The following is a 22,776-nucleotide window of genomic DNA, read 5'->3' as shown; positions in this document are numbered from 1 at the left end:
ATCATGGCAGTCCCCAAAGAGTCTCCCAGACAGGACAACTCGTCGTATAGAAAAATTTCGACACATCGAAACACACACTCCCCAAGCGCCAAAACTTTTCCACACACCTGGAAGGCTACTATGACCGAATAAGAAACAATCCTTAAGCAGGGCAGTTCAATAGCAGGCCTTAAACAGTCCTGCTTAAAATCGTACCGTGACGTCAAATTAGGTGAACTGTTTAAGAATTGGTTTTTAATAATGAGAACGTAAGATTGTCTCTGGCCTGTTAGCTTTTAACCAGTCTCGAAATTCACTACTCCAAAGAGCACATTCCGCGCTCCTACCATTTTTTCACCAAAATTCCCTTCTTGTCATCAGTCAGCCACTATTGAATGACAAATAGCAACTCCGCTGTCAGTCTATTGTCACTGTCAGTAGGTCACTGAAAATCTTGAATTTTCTTCACCATTTGTTCAATCTTTTGAATATTTAAATGTAATTTTTATAAAAGAAAATAATGTCCCTTAGAAAAGTGTTGTCTCTATCAAAAACTGTCTACGCTCACATATCAAAATTTCAAGCTGCAAATTTGCCAAGAACGACGAAGTTCGCGGTACCTTCTACACCTGCCTCAGTTAGGTTCTATTCTGCCGAAAATTTAGGTTAGTTTTTTTATTACTCTTATAAAAAATCTCTTCCATAAAATTGTATGCAGAAATCATCACTAGTTTTGACTCAGACGTAATATTTTTTTTGTTGTGGTTACCTAATTTGTCATAATTAATTTCAGAGCCAGTTATCTTGAAGTCATATTAAATAGAAAATTTTTATGTTAACACTATACATTTTACAAAAATGGGTCCACGGCTTAGTTTTCGCCTTTATTTATATAAAAACTAATTACTTAGTTTAATGACATAATTTCTTTCTATCTTTTATTTCATATAGATATAATAACAATGGTTCTGAAGAGTTTCAGTATAATATAAAAATTGTCTCACTTTTTTATCTGATTGTATTTTGCTACTTAATAATGGTTATGTTAAATTTATAATTATTTTAGGTAACAAAAAAGATGTACAATCTGGAGAGAAAGTAGACATATTGGGACGTTTCTTTCCACAAGCTTCCGTAAACAGTAATGATGCTCAGGTTATCAAAAAAGAACAGGAGGAATTTGACAAAGAGAACAAGGAGAAAACAGAGGAGAATGAAAAAAGTTGGAGAAGGATGAAAATTGGGTATGCTCTTATTGTGTGTTGGATTTAATTATTATTTTAAACTACTCACGACTTCGTCTGTGTGGTATTTAACTTTATCTATACTTTATTGGTAGGTAACTGATGTAATAATGAGTAATTTAGGCTACATATATTTATAAAATAAATGTAGCCTAAATTACTCATTATTACATCAGTTACCTACCAATAAAGTTCTGTCAAAATCAGTCCAGCCTTTTTAGAGATTAGCTGGATATGTATTGTATTTATATTCATATGCATGTAGTAAAAAATAGTTATTTCAATATTACAAACAAATACTCCGATTTTATTTATATGTATAGATTTGAGTATTAGATGAAAATTACTGCTGTATTTAATATATAGAATATAGAAATAATATTTATTTAAATAAACTCAATACCTGTATTAACTATTGAATAGTCTTTTTTTTTTTATTCTACCACTATACAGTCCCATCTTTCAATATTAGATATTATATAACATTACATTTAATAGTTAAAATATATGAGCAATAAAACTATTCCCAACCTTCATCTACATTGGGTCTAAAATTCGTCAAGTTCTTTCTGCTTTGATTATTATCATCATAATGATCAGATTTCCTTTATATTTCAGACAATAAATGTAAAGTTCAAATATATTTGTTTTATAGAACAGCAGGAAAGTTTCTTCCTGAATTTGAGTTCCGAATAATTTGTACAATAAATAAATAAATGTTGATCTAATGTCATACAACATTATGTTTGTATTAATAATGTTTCCCTCTATCTTAAGTTCCTTTCTCTTTTCTCCTACATCCAAACTTATTATATGTTTAGCACATATAATAAGTTTGGATGTAGGAGAAAATTTGTCACAATAATATTAATAAACCTAACTTCACATTATCATCCTCCACTGGTACTGCCAGCATGAATTATTAGCTCATACCAGTGTACCATCATCCATAAAAAAATTACACTATATTTGATTTTTGTCTTTGCTATAATAACTATTTGATGATAAGTGAGCAGGTGGCAAATAAAAAATTATTATACATATGATTAATATATATTATTATACACTGAAAGTTGAGGATTGAGTGTTTAAGGAAATTATATTTTAACATCTTTTAATACAATGGATTGTATTACTCAAGATTATTTAATACTAGCTGCACCCGCTTGATATTTTTAGCCTTTGTGTTATTCTGATGTGCATATACATCAGAATAATATTACTGTAAAGTTACATTAAAATCTGTTTAGTACTTTTAGCGTGAAAGAGTAAGAAACACCTGTGGATGGACCCATACTAACAAACTTTCGCATTCATAATAATATTATTAATATAATTTTTATATAGATTTGGCGTGTTTGGCGGAGCGATCACTGTGATGGGCGGATGTCTCGTGGTGGAGATGGGTGCCCCGCGGCGCGGGGACGATGGAGAAATAATAGAAGATGAATTTACCAACATGCCAATAGTACTCCAGTATCTTAAACGTACTTGGAAAGAACTAACGTTTTATGAAAAAGTAAGTATCCTCCATTTTACAAGTTACCTTGTGCTCTTTATTCCAATCTAATCCATTTTTATATTGCTACTACCTGTCCTATTCTAATTTAAGATCAACTGCAAACATTATTTTGCCTTAAAATAAAAAAATTTGTAATTATCTATAGATATATGGGTGGACTACCCCTAACATTTAGGGGGATGAAAAATAGATGTTGGCCGATTCTCAGACCTACTCAATACGCTCACAAAATTTCATGAGAATCGGTCAAGCCGTTTCGGAGGAGTATGGGAACGAAAATTGTGACACGAGAATTTTATATATATGTTATAATGCACATTTGTCCGTGAGTCACTTATTCGGGGTTCCACTGAAAATCAGCGTCGTGGCTATTGTCATGGCATAATGCTGAGATGGGCCCCTTACACACACATCAGTACACAGTGACGCGATGACGATGTTCCGCAGTGGTGGATACGCATTTTTTTGCTTTGTTATCATTGTTTTTGGTATATGTGTTTATATATATTATTTTCTTTTGTTTGATTTTCTTGTTCGCTTTTTTTTCTCTTAATGATTTGTATTGTATTTATTATTTCTATTTATATGTTATAATAATTTATATGCTGCTGTGAGCATCGTCATGTTGTGTTGTGTTGTGATGTGTGATAGTAACAAATATTATTCTATTCTATAATCATAAACATCTACATCTAAATATGTCATCATCATACTCATTCGTCATACTCAAGAACCGGTATTTCTATAACCATGTACAAACAGATTTCAAAAGAATAAGAACTGAGTATCTTTTCAATACTTCTTAGCTTGAAAGTACACCGAACTAACGGTAGATTTGAAATAATCATAGGAGTCTATAATAGACCTACATGAATAAATATGTTTTGATTTGATATTTTTAGATGATAAAGGAACCGTCGCGCGAAAAGTTGCTTCCTGACCCGCTGCCGCCGCCGTACCAGCCCACGTACACTCTGGTGCTCGAGTTCACTGACGTCCTCGTGCATCCTGACTGGTCCTATCAGACTGGTTGGAGGTGAGCCCAATATAGATTTTTTTATGTCTTACAATGCTTTGTCTTCGACGATCTCAGTAGTCTACCGGTCTAGCAACCGCTTTACAACCGATGGTCGCGGGCTCGATTCCTCGCACGGCACAAACATTCATGAGTATGATTGTTTGTATCGGTCTGGGTGTTTTCTACGTATAATATGTATGTATTTACTAAAAAAAATATCTATGTATTTGTATCAGTTATCTAGTACCCATAACACAAGCTTTAGCTAGCTTAACTTGGCGTCTAGATGGCGCTGTGTGAATTGTCCTGAGATTATTATTTTTATAAATACCCGTGCCGCTTCCTCTGCGTCACAATTCCCAGTTTATGAATAATTTTTCATTGCAGCTTCGCAACTATTGGTCGTAACGTGATGTTATCTAGCAATCTAATTTACAAGAAATGGCAGCTTGGGAACTGCTCCACAGCGAGTCAACGGCCTACCATCATATCACACAAGTTTTTAATTAGTGACAATGCAACTTTCTTCTTTTTGCTCATAATAAATCTAAAGAAGTCTCTAAATATCTTAAGAATAGGTTTTCTCCCGAGACTACAGCATGGGGTTTTTCACGGTAACCATTTACCATCAAATGTGCCATATGATTGTTTGTCACTATATACATATCACTATGTCATATATAGAGGATTCAAAAGTTAGCGCATATAATTACAAATAAAAGCAAGCACATCTTACAGAATAGTTCATTATCTATCTCCTTTTAGAATGTAATGTAATTTAAATTGGACTCTATTTTTCGCAATTAACCTCTTCCCCTTTTAGAATAATCAGAAATCTTTTACAAAACTTTATAATGTAATTTTTCTGTTTTCAGATTTAAAAAGCGACCCGGTCTAGACCAGTTCCTGCAGACCGTCGCGAACTCTAATTACGAGGTGGTCATATTCACTACAGAGAATGTGTTCATGATATGGCCGGTCATAGACAAACTAGATCCAGAGAATAAATTAATCAATTACAGACTGTTCCGGGACTCCACACACTTCATTGACGGCGTGCATGTCAAGAATTTGGATGGGCTAAACCGTGATCTGTCAAAGGTATATAATTCATTGTACAATATATTCACTATATGGGCTGTCGTGAATGAGAGAAAATCAAAGCTGCAAATATACCGTTCCTTTCAATATATAATAATAATAACTCAAGACAATTCACACAGCGCCATCTAGTCACAAGCTAGGCAGAGCTTGTGTTATGGGTACTAGACAACTGATATTAATACATAGATTTTTTTTTTGTAAATTCATATATAGAAAATACCCAAACTGATACAAATAGTCATACTCTTGAATACAAATATTTGTACCGTGCGATAAATCGAATCCGTGACCATCGGAAGAAAAGCTGTATGCTAAACCGCTAGACCACCGAGGCCGTCAATTACTCAAACATCCTGTACATATACGAGAATCTTAACAGATATCTAAAAACTTTTATATTTATACTAAATTTAAAAACATACTTGCTGTTCCTGTCTCGTTTGCGTGTTGCTCTTTTAAATTCTCAGTATTGCCAGTTTCTGTTTTATATTGGGAAGGTTCACCTGCCTGCGCTTACGGTAACCAGTACCTGGCCTCCAGTAGAGGATGATAGGATGAAGTTAGGTTTATTTATGCATTATGGAGCTAAAATCGAAACCGCGACCATTGGAAGTGTGCTTTTGACCACTGGGGCCGTTATACTTTTGAATATTACTAGTAAATATAATTTTTATGTTTCCACTAATGCGCCACCTACTCATTTTTTTTGTAAATACTCTCTTTCCAAAGGTTGTCTGTAAGAGATTGCATTAGCGATAACCGCTTTTTGCACTTCGTTTTATTTTTTCATGTTTTTAATTTTGTTCATGTATTTTATATGTTGGTGCAATTAAGTGTTATAATAATAATAATAATAATTTAATACATAAATAAATATTGTACAGGTAATAGTAGTAGATTGGAACAAGGGTGCAAACAAATACCACCCACAAAACACGCTCATACTGAAGAAATGGAAGGGTGGCGATGATGACACTGCACTACTGGATCTCGCCAATTTGTTACAAAGTAAGTTAATTTTTTAATTTTTTGACATCATTATTTTATACTATGAGAGATAAACAATAAGATTAAGATTTAAGCATACATAGGAATGTATGCTTAAATCTTTAAAACTACGCAACGGATTTTGAAGCGGTCTTTTAATAGGTATAGTGATTCAAGTGGAAGGTTTATATATATAATACATGTACACCTGAATGCGAAGCCGGGGCGAGTAGCATATATATATGGTTAATAAAAAAGTGAAGATTTTTAATTAATAATAATCAGGACTATTCACATAGTGCCATCTAATCTCAAGCAAAGCAGATCTTATGTTATGGCAACAGCCAAAATACTATAAATGACGTAGTGGAGTAACTTGAAACAGTCATGCTCACTATAAAGTTCAAACATGTGGCGGGTTAATGCGCTCTTTCTAATATGGTTGAATGCAATAATGGCTGGCTCATCCGTCATACTCGTGAACGGATGCTGCTTGTGAGGACTGGTCTATTCAGATTACAAAACTAATTAGACTATTTGCTTTTGGTGGTGGTCACTCTATTCACAAATCACTCAAATAAATCTAATACAGATAATTTTTTTAATTTAAATTAGCTCAAATTTTAATTTAAAAAAATATCTGTATTATAGTAAACATGTATGTAATTTGAAAAGAATACGAGCTGAGCTTCTTGTCAGTCTTCTCAGCTTGAAAGCAGTCTGGTCCTGAACTGACAGTAGATAGATAAGGTAAGGTTGCAATTTTGTCAAAAGCAAATAGTCTAATCTAACCCGAACTAAATAATCTAAATATATCTAATAAATCTAAATAATGGTAACCCGAACAGATCAGTCCCCACAAACAGTCGACAATTATCTCATTCCCACATTAATCAAAAAACATATATTTACAGCGATAGCTATGTCGGACGTGATCGACGTTCGCGAGGTGTTGCTGTACTACAGCCAGTTCGACGATCCCATCGCGGCCTTCAGGGAGAACCAGCGCAAACTTATGGAGCAGATGGAGGAGAAGGAGAAGGAGAGCCACGGCGGAGACCAGCCCCTCACCAGGAACTGGCTCCGAACGTTCACCAGGCGTTAAATGCTCACACCAAAAGGCTGACCAGCTGCGGCTGAATCGCTAAACAAGTCTTCACAAGTCTAATTAGATGTTCTAAATAACAGTGATGTAACGGTCCTGTTCCTTTTTGTTTTATTCAATAGCTGCCTTTACACATATGCTCTTTCGTGAATCGGCGTTCACGCAGGAAAAATAAGGAAGTAAATGTAGACAAAAAGAACGAGAATGACGAATTTAAATAGTTTGCCATTTTTCAATATTAATTAATTATTATAAAAATATATAATAATTAATTAATATTGAAAAATAGCGGACATCTGACTATTAAGCAAAGACATAATTATAGTGTTACTGATAATTCTAAATCTTGAATCTTTAGAAAATAAAATGTGTGAAATTAAAAATGAAATTTTAAAATAAAGTGAATAACTTCAAACATACGTGTAATCACACGCGATAGAGTGAAATCTAAATAGAAATAATTTTTATTTAAATAAACTTAATATAAAATGTGACTATTCAAAAGTGCTTTAAGCACTTTTTTTATTCTACCACTCATTCGGAACGCAGATTCATCACAAGAAGAATGAGCAAGAAACTTGTGTGTTGCTCTTTTAAATAAATGTTGTTTTAAATAGATTTACGATACCATAGAAACCGCTACGCACTCATAAAATAGTAAATAGCAATCACACGATTGCGCGCGCTGTTTAAACACCGTGTAAAGGCAGCTATGATGTATTGGTTTGTTTGTGAAGAATTCAAAATCCACACTTTTCCTACAATTTTGTAGGATTCAACTGGAAATACAAAATAGAATATACTATTAATTAGAACGTAGATTTGATATCATCAATCGCTTACTATACGGATATATGTAGAGTGGACATTGAATTTTGACAACTCTATGATATTTTTATCGGAAAGTTCTCATAACGCCTATGGAATATTTTCATGCCAGGAATTGCAATAAATTATTGCAGTATTTTTTAAACTGTTACACGATACCTAGGGAAGGAAACTCCCCTCTTAAGGGAGGGGTTGTCAGGAGTGAGAATAGAGGGGTCGTAGGTAAATTAAAGACGATAAGAGAAGTTAATTTTTGGTTCTTTAACACGATACTTCTTTCGTCATTGACATAGGACCTCACATGTCTTCTGTCCTAAGACCTTAGTATGTTCAAAACTTGTTTTAGATTCATTAGTGGTTTTATTTTAAATTATAATATACGTGGATGTATTACGAATGAAATGATGAGTATGTGATGTCTACTATACACATTTATTTACCGAATATGAATTTGATAGTATAAATGATTCTGTTCATTAATGTGATCGGTTCCGCGTTTCAGCGCCTTTAAAGTTTCTGAACATATACTAACACTGTTTGTATGCAATTGTCCGGTTTATTTCATATTTTTGAAATTCTTTATGATTAAAAAATTTCAAATCTTTAATTGTGAAGAATTTTGGAGAGTGGTAAGTGATATGCAGTCTTAAGTTCTTTATGAAATGAGTATAGTACCATCATACTAACTTTCGCATTTATGTTTGTAATATAACAATTTATTTGTTGTTATGCAACAAAGTTCATGTACCTACTAGCAATAGAATAAAATTCGTATCACCAATGTAGATTGAAAGTAAAAAACGCTTCGATTTGAAACAAATATTATTGTAATATTTTAAATTGCATTATAATTCCAAATTATAAGTTTTATGTATATAATTATTAGTAGTATAATTTTGTTCCTAACATACTTGTACATAGATAATAAAGAATCTTTTTGACTTGTTCTCAAATTATTGTTTATTATAGCTTTAATGTGAGTTTATATGTACTTATCATTTAGGTGACATCTCCTAATGATTCTGTTGTAATCTATTGAATGTGATTTTAAACTTGGCTTTTCTGTATATTATTAAATTTTAGAAATTTGAGAGTTTGTCAACAAAAATTGGAATGTAAAAGTTTAAAATTATATTTGTAGATTGTTGTTATGATGCGGAATGTGTCAATGACGGCGTGCATGTTGTAATTGAACTCTGTGGGAGTGTAATTTAGTCATTTAGATAGGAAATATCTTGGAAATAAAGTTAATTGTTATAAACAGAAAAAAAAAAATTTTATTCACTATCACTTGAATTTAAAATATTTGGTAAATCATCTGCTGTTCCATTGTTTATTGGACCATTTTTCCAAACTTCTAGTAGCTCCGGCATTAGTTCTTCCTTCTCAAAGGCACTATAAATTTCCTTTTCATCAATTATCCTGCGGGGTGGTTGATCTGCGTGTAGAAATGTGTCAAGTTCCTCTTTTGTAACTTCCCTTAGTTCCTTCCAAATGTGACTAATATCATGAACTCCTGTCACCTCGAAAATTTTTCTTTTAAATTTATAGTCTTTGGACCATTCATGTAAATTTTGTAATGCATTATCGTCCATGAGATTCTCCATATAGGTTGGATACAAAACATGTGATGATATATCACCCAAAGAATTATGCATTAATATGACCCAATTATTTCCTTGTTGCACCTCCACCTTGCCCGTTATAGCCGTAGGTAATCTTTTTACGATAGGGTTCTGAAGATCCCAGCACAGTAGTTTCTGTTGGGCATCATCCAAAACATTAAAAATACTCGGTGGGCGGTATGGTATCGCCAATCCATTTATATCAGAATACCTTGTAAGTCTGTCTGAGTAATTGCTGACTATGCATAAATCTTCACACCACTGACTGCTCAAAAATATATAGTCCTTGTTAAATTCTACGTTTTGAATTGAAATGTATGTTGGTACACAATGCATTCCGTGGGTCCATCTTTGTATTGCTTTCATTTTAGATTCTTTATAAAATCTTGTGTCCATAAGGAATAGGTGGTGTTGGGTAGTGAAATACAACCCATAGCTATCTTCAGGCTGGAGAGCAGCTTTAATCTCATTACAAGTTATTTCGTCCACAATCGACTTGAGACCACTCCATGTATTGACAGCTTTATTTGTTCTTTTGTCATAAGCAGATATTGAATCTTTTTGTATGTGCATGAAAAATCCACGTTCAGCTCCAATAACATAATTTAAATTGTCTTCCAGAGTAGGATTTTCTTTTAATACGAGACTTCGTTTAGTCATTCTGTCAATATTAATGATAGATAACTTACAGTCTAATGTTGTCGCATATAGTATATTCTTATGATATTTATCAAAAGAGATACCAGTAAATGGTAACTCATTCTGAAATGATCTGAGTTTCTTAAACAATAGTTTATCCTCTTGTTCAACAATTTGCAATATAAATACTTTATATTTTGTTCTCAATACAACTATGTTCTGTGTGGAGCAAATAGTCTCTAATATGTCATTATCAACACTGTAGGACACTGCGTTCTGGAAATCTATTGTTAAATTATTCCTTGTGAAACTGGACAGATCTGTAAATAGATATGTTGGATATCATTTGATGTTAAGAAATTAATTTCAACTGTAGTTTTATTGAGTGATGAGGAAGCTTTACTGAAAACATTATCTTAATAGAAATCGCGATTCCTAAGACAAAATAATTAGTATTTATGTCAATTGAAATATAAACAAATTATTCAGAGAAATATTAAAAATACAATCCTTATATATAAAGGATTACAAGGAGGGCCTGATTACCGAGGGTCCACTGTATATATAATACTAGTATATAATATTTTAGAAAGTTTTCAACAGAAGTTTCTTGCTCATTCTTTTGATGAGTTTGCATTCAGAATGAGTATAAAAAAAAAACTTTGGAAATTTAAATAAGTCTATTCTGAATAAAGATTATTTAAATATTTATTTAGTACAAAGGGGAGTATACTTACATACATTACAGAATTCACTGTGCAACAAAAACTCTACAGATTTAATGGACACCAGTTGTAAATTACCACTACCACTGTAGTACCAATTGTAACAGTCTCTGAAATTAGGGTCGGGATCTTGCTGCAACAATTCTGCTAGTTCCACAATATACTTAGGGCACTGTATAACTTCTTCATTGCATTTCTCTATTTTTAATCTCGAATATTTCGTCAGATGTACTGTGAATAGATAGAATTTTACCATTTCAATGTATGTCTAATAACATTTAAGGTTGTTCAGGTCGTACCATGTCAGGGGGAACCGCGTGGCCCCCTGGAAACCATCGTGATAAATTCTTGGTGAATTTGTCACAATGGGCCTGATAACTAACCTGACCTTATTCTCATCTTATCATCCTCTATTGGTGCCCCGCCAGCGTAAACCATTAGCGCAGGCGGGTGCACCATTCCATTATCATCCATAAAAAAAAATATATTATTCATATAGTATAAGTGGTTTAATAACATAATTCATCACATTATTTACAGTTTATTCATATTTCATAGGATATACAACAGAAGGGACAGGAGTAGAAATCATTTATAGATGCCAAGAGACTGTGTGCTTTTCAGCGCACATTCCCCGTAGATTCAGACAGTATAACCAACAGATTGGAATGGTCATAGGTTGGTGAAGGGTTGATCCTAAGATGAGAGATACAATAATAAATCAAAGACTAATCTGAGAGATGGTGGTACTGCAACATGTTGGATTTAAATGACAGCCATGGTGGTCTTATGCTATAGAAAACCTCTTCAGGTGGTCACAAGTTTGATTCTTTCTTCAGTACAAACATTTGTATACACGAGCATGATTGAATAATCTGGGTTTTCTATGTATTAAAAAAAAATGTAGATGTAAGGATTTACATCAGTTGTGTAGTACCTATAACACAAACTCTGCTGTCAAAAACACTACAAATTTATTTGTATAGATTTAAATATTATTCACCATTTCTTACCGCACGTATTTTCTTTCTCCAGTCTGCTCTTTGCCTCAATAGTTCTGTAACTGGATCCGTTTTTTCTACATTGCGTAATTTTGTTATCATTTTTGGCATTAAACTCTTGTACGTGAATTCCTCAAAAAATTCAGGTCCAATATCACCATCGAAATTTTCTGTGAATGCATTTAAAGGGTGTCCAGGCAATGTGGAGTGGTATAAAAATTTATAAAAAACTCTATTATTACGCCTATGTCCGAGGAGTTTGAAATATAAACCGTATGCTCTGCCCTGGAATTCCCGATTATACAAGTCCTTTACAATCTGGTTTAGTGGCGCCGTGTTATCCAAAGTTGTTTTTAAACCGAAGTCAGAGTCTGCTGTCTTCTAAAAATAAAACAATACTTTTTTAATATGTATAAATATTATAGAGCGTTTAATGATAAAAAACATCTTTTGAGAGCTAATATATCAAAGTCCTCTCGGAAACGACTTATCAAGACCTACATCTGGAGTATAGCCTTGTATGCCTGTGAACGTCGACGACATTGACACAAAAGGAAAGAGACAAACTGGAAGCCATTGAAATGTGGTGTTGGAGAAGAATGGAAAGAATTAGCTGGAAAGATAAAATAAGGAATGAAGAAGTGCTTGAGAGGATTAAAGAAAAGAGAAAGATCATAGATATTATTGAGAATAGGCGGGGAAAAATGTTGGGGCACTTGATAGGACACGACGAACTAATTAACAACATTATTGAAAGAAAAATAGATGGAAAGAGAGGAAGGGGATGACCAAGACACAGCTATATCAAGCAAGTTAAAGAAAAAGTTGGAATCGTGTAGTATCAACAGCTAAAAGGACTGATAGAAGACCGTGGAACGTGGCGGGAGCTCCACCGACAAGGGCACAGCTCTTAAATTATGAATGAATGAATGAATGAATAAATCACATTCTATCAGTACACTGAGAGGTTATAAATATATTACAATGAATAAAACCAGATATCTATTATTTACCTTTGTTTTCTTAAATTTAAAAGCCATTGATTTTGATTATTTTTAAATTCGGCAAGTCTGAAATAATCATTCACAAATAAATTACAAAATTAAAAACAATATGCGAATATCAATTCAAATCAAATCAAAACACTCTTTCTTTTTTGTTTAAAACACAGTGGAAAACGAAAGCACAGATCACAAATAGTTAGTTCAAACCACAGATAACATAATATTATATAGTTCAAACCATAGATAATATTACACACTCTAAAGGAAACCAAACAAAGTAATAAATAAAAGTCAGATTGATCCTTTTGTTTCGTCAATATCAATTCAAACACAAACGAATATTGATGTCAAATATTTTAATATACTTTACGGTTCCATTTCTGTTCTACCTGTCTACTATAAAAATAAAATTTGAATGAATGAATATGAATCTTTATACAGTTTTTAGCAGAAGATAGAGTGATCCAAGAGGAACATATATAACTTCATCTTGGATCACTCTATCTACTGCTAAAAACTATATATATAAACATACACATGTGCGAAGCCGGGGCGGGTAGCTAATATATTATAAATTCAACTTCAGTATAGACACCACGAAATTGTCATAATTAAAATGTGGCCAGCTGTGTAAGAGAGGCGCTGGTGGTTTAATAACTAAAATTGATGTTATTCATACTACTCAAAACAAAATAAGGAGCACCACTTGAAACAATAGTAGTGTTTGTTTATAATACTATTTTATTAGTGGCCCTTATTTTGTTTTGAGTACTATATGTTTACGTATTGCCCCTTACTAAGAATTCTGATTCCCAGATAATATATAGGTACCTCAGTAGGTACAATATTATGTTATCTGTGGTAAGTACGTAGGAAAACCAGTGGTCTCCTTAACATCTTAGGATGTTGTGTCGTTCATTTCAGCATGTTGTGACTTGCTATTTTATATATGTACAGTAATAAAATCTATCATAACTAATATAATAAATATTTACAAATTAGAATAAACACTAGCTTTTGACTATAATTCAATTCTATAGAAAAATAAATAATTAGGCAATTAATTGTGATTAGATTAAGTATTCTTTGGAAGACGGCTTTGGTTCATCCGATCCCTAAGAAGGGAGAACGCTCAGATCCAGCTAACTATACACTCTCCTTGATGTGAAGCTTAATCTCGAGGTCCTTGGCGTTGATATATCCAGTGACGTTCAGTTTTGCGGTCATTTGGAGGACAAGGCTAAAATAGCCTCAAAGAAGCTTGGTGTGCTCAGTAGAGTGAGACGGTATTTCACGGCGGCCCATCGCTTGCAATTATACAAGGCGCAGATCCGGCCGTATATGGAATACTGTTCTCATCTCTGGGCCGGAGCACCACAATACCAGCTACTTCCATTTGACCGCATTCAGAACCGAGCAGCCAGAATCATTGGTAATCAACGTCTATGTGACAGACTCGACCCATTGGCTTTGCGGCGAGATATTGCATCTCTGTGCATTTTCTACCGCATATATCACGGGGAGTGTTCTGAGGAATTGTTCGGATTAATACCAGCTGCTGAGTTTCACCACCGTACCACCCGCCAGAAACTGAAATACCATCCTGATCATCTGGATGAATGGCGGTCTTCCACAGTACGGTTTTCTAGAAACTTTTTGCCTCGCACAACCACATTGTGGAATCACCTTCCAGCAATGGTATTTCCGAACCGATACGATATTGAAACCTTCAAGAAAAGAGCTTATTCCTTTTCAAAAGGCTGACAACGTACGTGCAATTCCCCTGGTGTTGCGGGTGCTCATAGGCGGCGGTTATCACTTACCATCAGGTGAGCCGCATGCTCGTTTGTCCCCTGTGTTATAAAAAAAAAAAGTACTACCTACTAACAGTGACACCTTGAAGTGTTTCAGTAGTTTAACGGTTGTCGCCTAGAAATTAATCAATGAAAAAAATGAATATATTTTTTATAGCCCCGATTAGCCTTCTGTAGTTCACGAAGGCATTACTTTTTGAGAGCATACCCAGACATTAGTTTTTTTATTGTAATATTTAAAATTTTCGTGCCCATAAATTTAGGCAATAAACAATAATATTGCTACCTGGACATAACATTATCATCCGTTTCTCTGCAATACATTTTTTTAGTTTTTCTAGCCGGATTCGGAACTAAATAGATGATTGTTCATCCATTAATAACCATCCGTTACCCGGGATGTTTGTTTTTTAGATAAAAGGAAAATGCAACAAGCATACGGGCAGTCACATTTTAGAATTTGTAATATTATTAGCATGAACCGTAAAGATAATAAAAGACGAGATACTAAAACCATAAATATATTCAATAAATATTGTACCAAAATAGTAGCAAAACACTTTAAAATTTCACAAAACAACATAAAGATATGATATATATGTAAGTATGTCAAGTATGATATAGAATTTCAGGAAATGAAAGTGCAGCTAAAACAGTTATTACCAACATAGAGTATACAGTTACTAAAATGTCTCTTTTAATTTTTATAAGAGGGTCAATCTCTGAGTTATTAATAGAATATGCCTTTGCCAATGTCTTGTCAAAAGATTTAATTTTGGCCACGTCATCAATTTTCATAATTGGTTTAGCTAATTTCTCTTTAGTTTTATCTGAAGCCTCAGTATCTTGACATGCAACTAGTGAATCGCTATTAATTACAAGACTGGATAATTCTATTATTTTCTTTTCATAGTTAAAGGCAGAATCCTCAGTGTACACGTGATAGTCCTTAAGAGAGAATATCGATTGATTAGATGGCGCGCTTAGTATACCTATCAGTGAATCAGTAATGTTGGTACTATGATTTAAAGTTATAGGAAAAAGACTGGATGGTACATCAGTGCAGGTATTTACAAAGTCCTTCTCAGTTATATCAACATTTACTTCTTTATCGGCATATTCACATTTCCATAGCGTACTTTTGGAGTCCATGTATAATAAATTAATTTGTTTCTGTTTGATGTCATTAGTATTAGATACATAGACAGACCTAACACTAGAGCTCGATTCCAAATGATTTAGCTTGTCTACAGAAACCATATTAAGGGGTTGAGCTATCCTTACATCTTCTATAGGGACAGCATTATTAAGAACAGTTTCAGGTTGTTTAGCTTTTACATCATCATCAACGTTTAATTGTGTTTGACAAGTTATTTTTTGTATTTCGTTCAATAAACCTACTAGCATATCTAGTGATGTTGTACAGTTGATATTTTCTGACTTTTTAGTAACAACGTCATATTTTTTTTTGTAGTCTTCTGTTTGGTTGTTAAATGTATTACGCTTTTCAATTTCTGTAATAATATCATTTGGTGACTTTTCTCTGCCGGGTATGGAGGCAAATGGTAATTCATAAACTTCGACCTGAACTCCTTGTTCTGTTTTGTTAATTGGAATTTCAGAGGAAATATTAGCTTCTTGCAATTTAAGATTTGATAGATGTTTTGTTTCATTTTTGGAAATATTAATTAAAGATTTACTAAGAACACTCGAGTTACATTGGACTGACTGATATTTAGGAAATGCGTAGCCTACAGTTGCTATTTGCATCGGGATATTTCCACATCTCCATTCTAATTGTGAAGACGTTAAAATATTTAAAGGTTTCAAATCCTCAATTATATAAGAATTGGTTTTCTGTAAATTTTGTGACGTGGAAGTATTTAATACTATGGAATTTGCATCTCCTGACTGTACAATTACTACTTGACGCATGGACTGTCTAGGCGTCAATGTCAAATTATTGATTCTTAAGCGTTTATTAAGTGTTCCAATTGATAGTCGGCGGTATAAAGCATATTCCAATTGCTGTAATTCAGTATATGAATTAAAAGGTTGTATATCATATTTCCCAACTTTTTTTAGTTTGCAGTTTTTTATATTATTAAGGATGAATTCATCTCGTATACGATCTTTAACGCCTTCAACAGCCGTTAACACATTGTTGTCCTGAAAAACATCAATACGATAATCTGAATGTAAAGATCTCGCCTCTTCTTTAGCATTGTTATCAATGATACTCAATTCGTCAGTATCTTTAATAAGTCCAGAAGCTGTTTTTTGTTTCACAGATAGGGCGGCACCTTCCGATGTACTAGAATTTATCATAGTGTGTATGATGTTATGAAGTTTACGTCCAAGTACCGTTGATTTCTCTGCAGATGATGATGACGTGACAGATACTACAACATAAATGGTAACATCATTTTGAGTTGACACATTATTACAGAATTACATTTATTCATATACAAAAGACGAGTGAAATAAAAATCGTAATGACTAAGTAGTATTAGTACCTAGATCAGTATCCTTCGCAATTACTGGCACCCGTGACCTGCTTGCCATCTGCAATTCTGGCGTTACCACCGCTGGCAACACACGTTCGTAATGATTATTCACGTAAGATTCGACACCCATCTTAACTTTCCTGTTATATAAAGAAGGAAGATACATTACAAAAAAGACTGAAAGATTGCTAAGAATCATTCCTAGAAATTGTAAACATAATACTCACAGTGCTTCAGGTGATTCGGGTACGTGACTTGATTTGTGGAGTGTTTCCATCTTTGGCTGTAAGACTTTTCTCCCAGAAATAGGGTTAGTCGAGAAGTGTAGTTTCGTCGTTTTTTCTGCTTAATATTACAAAATAAATATTAGGAATTACATCAGTAACGTCTCCATCTTCTTTATTTAATAAATAAACTACAGATTAATAAATATAATTATAATAGATTAATAATAAAGAATTCACCTTTACACACCTAAAGAAGGTGACATTGACGGCGGTGGCGGTTTCATGTGAACGGGCATTATTATCTCTGGTCCCGATCGCTTTTGCACATTTCTTAAAATAGGAAATGCTATCTTTCTATCGAGAGTTGGTTGCGCAGGAGTCTTCGTCAATCGTTGTAATCTGTCTGTCATCTTATTCCTCCCATTTTTGATTTGGTATTCTTCACTTTGTGCTTGCACATAAGATCTTTTTGGTTGCGCCAATGTATTTAATCTTGTAAGCTTAGAAGGGCCTCGTACTGCCTCACCCCTCGCTTCCTTTGCTTCGTCAATAATGTCAGACATTCTTTTCTTACTCAACTTTTCAACGTTTGTTTCATGAATCGGTATTGGTACTTGGTGATTGGGTATTTTTCCTAGAAGTTCCTTTGGAGGAATAGGTTTTACATCCTTAAATACTACAGAAGTAATATTTTTAGCAATTTGTTCATTATTTCGCAAATGCTGATCAAATCGGGAACGTCTTTTAATATAACTTTGACGGGAGGGGACTCGATTATCGGTAGGAATAATTTCATTCTTTTTATTTTGCTTTGGCACTGGAAATTTCTGTCTTGTCTTTTGAACGCTGTCAAATTCATGAAGAAGCTGCGATATCGCTCTTAAAGGATTCTCGGGTACAACATTAGAAGGGCCAACAGAAATTGTTTTTTTATCCTTTTTATTTTTATCACTTTCACATTTTACAGTCTGAGACTTTGCGCTGATTATTACTTTAGGTATTACTGAAGATAGGGTTTTTGACTTCTTATTATTTACGTGTTTTGTGATGGATACATTTGGATTGTTGATTTTCTTAATGTAACTTGCATTAGAAGATATCATATGATGTTTAAAACTTGTACCACTGTCACTAACTTCATCAAAAGAAATACCTTGAGTTACAAATTTATTTTCTTCTGTATGGGTTGAGGAATGGATTATTTTACATTTATTGAATTTACGTTCATCTGATTCCGATTTTCTGAGTTTGCTCATAAGGTCATATAATTTCTCTATACTTTTCCTACATTCTATAGATGTCGACGTTGTTATTTCTCTTAAATCTGTTTTATCATCAGCTTCATTAATTTTAGGAGAATTTGCAGGAACTATATTCAGGTTACTCCCCGAGGAATTCAAGTCTATTTCAGATTCTTCGTTAATATAGACACTTTGGTCACTGTGTAATCAGAAATTATGTTCATTAATAGCAATACGTTACACTATCGATATGACTACAAATAAACTAGTGACATTGATACAGTGGCAGTCATACATACCATCTTTCATAAAGCCAACGCAGATTAAGTCTGCTTGCAAGACTAAAAGCATAACTTGCGCTGCCAACTCTGAAGTTTTATACTCGTAGTTGTAGTACCCAGTAATTTGCATTTTACACTTTATTTATTGCTTAATAGGGATAAAATAAATACCTTCCCACTTCCAAGTGGCTTATGCATTTTTCTTCTGTGTCATTAAAATTAGAATCTGGTTGGGCGATTGCTTGGGAGAGTATACATCCAAAATCAGTGGATATGGCAGAAGTGGACGTTGAACATATCTCTGCCACTGCATTATGTCGTTTCATCTGCATTTCCGTCACTGCATCATCTAAGTAATAACTTCTATTAATATACTTTTTACTAGTTCCGTCCTGCGATAAATTTAAAGAATTATTTTCCCCTTCCCATTTTTCTTCATTATCTCCCAATGTAGATCTTTTTTTCCCTCTACGACCATCTAAATTTATTTTGCTGTCTATGTGTATATTTTCACCGTAAATAGAATTATAAAAAGATTTATTTGTTATAGACAATTTAGTTACAGAACTTGAGGGTTGAGGCATTATGTTTCCTTTATTATACCTATGTTTTGTGATTTTACAGTGTTCACCGAATGCCATTTTCTTTTTTTCGCGTCTTTCTCTTATTTCTAAGAGTTTTCGCCGTTTCTTTTCTTCTATTATGTAAGATTTATTTTCATATGGAGATTTTATCCTGATCCTTGTAGATGATTTCATTTTAACTGATGAATTTTGCATATCTTCTCCCGCTTCCTCGGGTAAAGAAGACTGTATATTGAGTCTTTGCATTGTAAAACGCAATTCATCAGGCGTAATAATGTTGTGAATATTTGAATTAGCTGCTTTTGTATGCAATATTTCTCTGAGAGCAATACCAGACTCATTAGATTCCTGATTGCTATGAGGGTTTGATGAAATCTTGTGTTCTTTATCAGTAGTAGTATATTCAATGTTATGCGTAGGCGTATCGCATTCAATATATTCTTGATTATTGACAAAGTTTTCTATAAACACATTTTCCGTGTCTTGGTTTGTTTCCACATCATTGTCATTTAGTTCAATAATTTTTATTTTATCATCTTTATTTTCGGCACACTCTTTGGTCATTGCTTGATCGTCAGAATTTAACAGTGTTAAAGCTTCTGTTGACGCAGGTTCTGAAATATAAAACTTATTTGTAACATTCTATCATTCATGACTACAGTTTATTATAAAATATATATACCGGTATGTAGTACAGGCGTCGTATGTAGTATCATAATAGAATTGAGGTTAGTTATAACTTTTCCTGAATCTGATCGTTTCAGTTGCAACACGACCTCAACTCTTGATTCTTCTTTAGTTTCTAATAATGCACACTGTTTTTCCTTCTTGCTACTAATAACTAAATTATCTGCGTAACATTGATTAAACAGTATGTCAGGTCCGCGTATCATTTTCGGAATTTCTAGAACAATCTTTTTCTCCAATATTTTGGATAGCGATCTAATGTCGATTTCAGAATGAAATATTTCATCCCAAGTGGACTGGCAACCAGTATTTTTTTGTTCAACGTGGAGGGGTATACTTGTAGATGTAGCTAGAACTTTTTTATTTTCCAAACTATCAGTTTTATTTCTTTCGACTTCCCTCCACTTCTGCTTAGCTTTATCCGTAAGATAATCGCCATTGCTAATTCTTTTGAGATGCTCTATAGTATAATTTACATATCGTATAATATTATCCATATAAAAGTTGTAATCATCCTCCAAGCGTTTGCAACAAATGTAATCTAATAATGACGTTGGAATTCCTGTACCGCCAAATCCATAACAATTAGCCATTACGTTTAAGCTCTTGAGTTGCTCTTTAATGTATGGATCTTTGAATAGGAAGTTTTTATGGTAGCCAGTATTTAAATTAGATGATTGTATTTGTAAATTCCCTAGTTTTTGGCATAGATCATTTTGTAGAGATGGTGGGCTATCTAGGAGGTCGAGCATAGTATTGTTAATGGAAAATATATTATTTAAATCCTCTTTGCTGTTGATATCGCTGAGATCGGAACTATCCGAGTCAGGGTCTTCGTGGTAGACGATAGTTTCAACTCGTTGATTTGGACGTTTTATATCGATAGCAGTATTTATTAGTTTACTTCCTACATCTATGTTTTCGTATAAAGTAATCAATTCGTTGGCTGTTAGAACCTCATTCTCTGAAATTATAAATAAATATGTAATATAGTACAAAAGCTGTAACGAGATCCAGTCTCTTTCGTCATGATCACCAAACTTAGTGGATGGCCAGGTTACTGGGCACCTTGGGTATGTTTGATGGCTGGCAGCACATTCGTCATAATCGTGAATGGTTGTTATTTCAGTATCTGTTGTATGTTATGGGTACTAGACCTAGACCGATATAAATACATATATACATTTTTTATACATAGAAAACACCCCGAGCGAGGGGGGGAAGGGGATTGTTAGTAATGTGGACTGCTGATCTTATTACTAGTAATGTACCATGTCAGGTTGACCTCCACGCGGTTCCCCCTGGAAACCATCGTGATAAATGGTGAATATGTCATGATGGGCTAACTGACCTGACCTCATGCTCATCTTATATTATCATCCACTGGTGCCCCGCCAGCGTAAACCGTTAGCGCAGGCGGGTGCACCATTCCATGATCATCTATAAAAAAAACACCGCGAGCGATACAAACAATCATACTCATGAATACAAATGTTTGTACCGTGCTAAGAATCTAACCTACGACCACCAAGAGTACGGCCGTATGCTTTAACACTGCTAGATCACCAAGGTCGTCATATTATATCATTTCTGGAATTAATTTTAAAATAGATGATGCGTTAAATATGATATATAGATTATTACCATCGATATCGTTAGAATCAAAGTCTTGATCACGATCCATAATTTCGAACAGTTCACTGGCAGTATGGTACTCATATGTGTGGTCTACCGCCATATTGGATTCAGGACCCTCACCCGCCCTCCCTTCCTCCGACTCGCGATTGATCAACATGTCTACCGTAACATAGATTTCGAACAATTTAACATCAAAATTAAAATATACTATTAAATTGAATGTGTAAAAATATAATAAGCCTACAAAAACACAATGACAAAAATGTTTCTATTGTAAATTTTCAAGTCAAAAATATCAAATCAGTCAAACATTCGTGTTAGATATATTTTGAAATTAGAATTTATTTGTAATCGTCAACAATTGACAATTGCTTGTTTAAGGTCAAAGTTAGTAAATGCAACTTCAGTTGTATATTTTTAAAACTTCTGCGGAAGCACAATTTTTGAGACTTTATATAATAGAATACTGGACACATACATGGACTTAACACAAACTTATAATTAATGAAAAGATCTATATCGCCTTGAAGAATTTTTTTCATTACTTTTTAGGCTGTATTAATTTAATATATAATAGAATACTCTAATAGAAAGGTTCAATAGTCAATCAATTTTTTTATTCAGCCCTCGTTAGTGTCATGTCAAGTCGATCGGACTCAATTCCGTCGAAAACATAGTGATTAAATACTTTTCACAGAGTAAGTACCTAAACACGTAATCGATCCAACAAATTGGCACACCAAAATTGAGATATAATAATAGGTATCATCATAAGTAGAGCGAAAGTTCGATGGCCATTTACGTGTCTAAATCGAATAGGGCCTGTGACCCCACGCAGCAAGAATACAGGAATCCGTAATTGCCCGGGACTCCAATCCAGATGTGATGAATTTACTAATGATAAAAAAAATTAATAAATATCCTTAGTTCAGGAGGGAGATAGATAAGATATCATGAAACAGATATTAATTTACAAAATAAAGTAATGATACTAGTTCTGTAGCCGGCTTCATCAT

At 33.6% G+C, this 22,776-nt stretch overlaps 3 protein-coding genes across 3 annotated transcripts; 1 reads left to right on the top strand and 2 right to left on the bottom strand.

Annotated features, from left to right (window-relative positions):
- Window positions 1-430: 430 nt before the first annotated feature.
- Window positions 431-9,049, top strand: LOC131855036 (mitochondrial import inner membrane translocase subunit TIM50-C-like). Its single transcript, XM_059206248.1, has 7 exons — window positions 431-644; window positions 1,046-1,223; window positions 2,571-2,742; window positions 3,648-3,781; window positions 4,639-4,864; window positions 5,752-5,875; window positions 6,769-9,049. The coding sequence occupies exons 1-7, from the start codon at window positions 500-502 to the stop codon at window positions 6,957-6,959; spliced, it is 1,170 nt and encodes a 389-aa protein (XP_059062231.1). The 5' UTR covers window positions 431-499; the 3' UTR covers window positions 6,960-9,049.
- Window positions 8,886-12,930, bottom strand: LOC131855055 (uncharacterized). The gene is made up of 5 exons (XM_059206267.1): window positions 12,791-12,930; window positions 11,780-12,158; window positions 10,789-11,007; window positions 9,073-10,371; window positions 8,886-8,983 (listed from the first exon to the last, which is right to left on the bottom strand). The coding sequence occupies exons 1-5, from the start codon at window positions 12,815-12,817 to the stop codon at window positions 8,886-8,888; spliced, it is 2,022 nt and encodes a 673-aa protein (XP_059062250.1). The 5' UTR covers window positions 12,818-12,930.
- A 2,178-nt stretch (window positions 12,931-15,108) lies between these two features.
- On the bottom strand, window positions 15,109-22,073 carry LOC131855041 (uncharacterized). The gene is made up of 7 exons (XM_059206252.1): window positions 21,767-22,073; window positions 20,118-21,086; window positions 19,023-20,049; window positions 17,577-18,769; window positions 17,330-17,444; window positions 17,112-17,242; window positions 15,109-16,997 (listed from the first exon to the last, which is right to left on the bottom strand). The coding sequence occupies exons 1-7, from the start codon at window positions 21,915-21,917 to the stop codon at window positions 15,205-15,207; spliced, it is 5,379 nt and encodes a 1,792-aa protein (XP_059062235.1). The 5' UTR covers window positions 21,918-22,073; the 3' UTR covers window positions 15,109-15,204.
- Between the last annotated feature and the right edge of the window lie 703 nt (window positions 22,074-22,776).

The sequence above is a fragment of the Achroia grisella genome, unplaced genomic scaffold (assembly GCF_030625045.1).
Source record: "Achroia grisella isolate CSIRO2021 unplaced genomic scaffold, CSIRO_AGI_Agris_v1 utg1295, whole genome shotgun sequence".
Taxonomy (NCBI): Eukaryota; Metazoa; Arthropoda; class Insecta; order Lepidoptera; family Pyralidae; genus Achroia; species Achroia grisella.
Note: the sequence above shows the minus strand (reverse complement) of the source record. Positions and strands in the feature narration are given on the sequence as shown.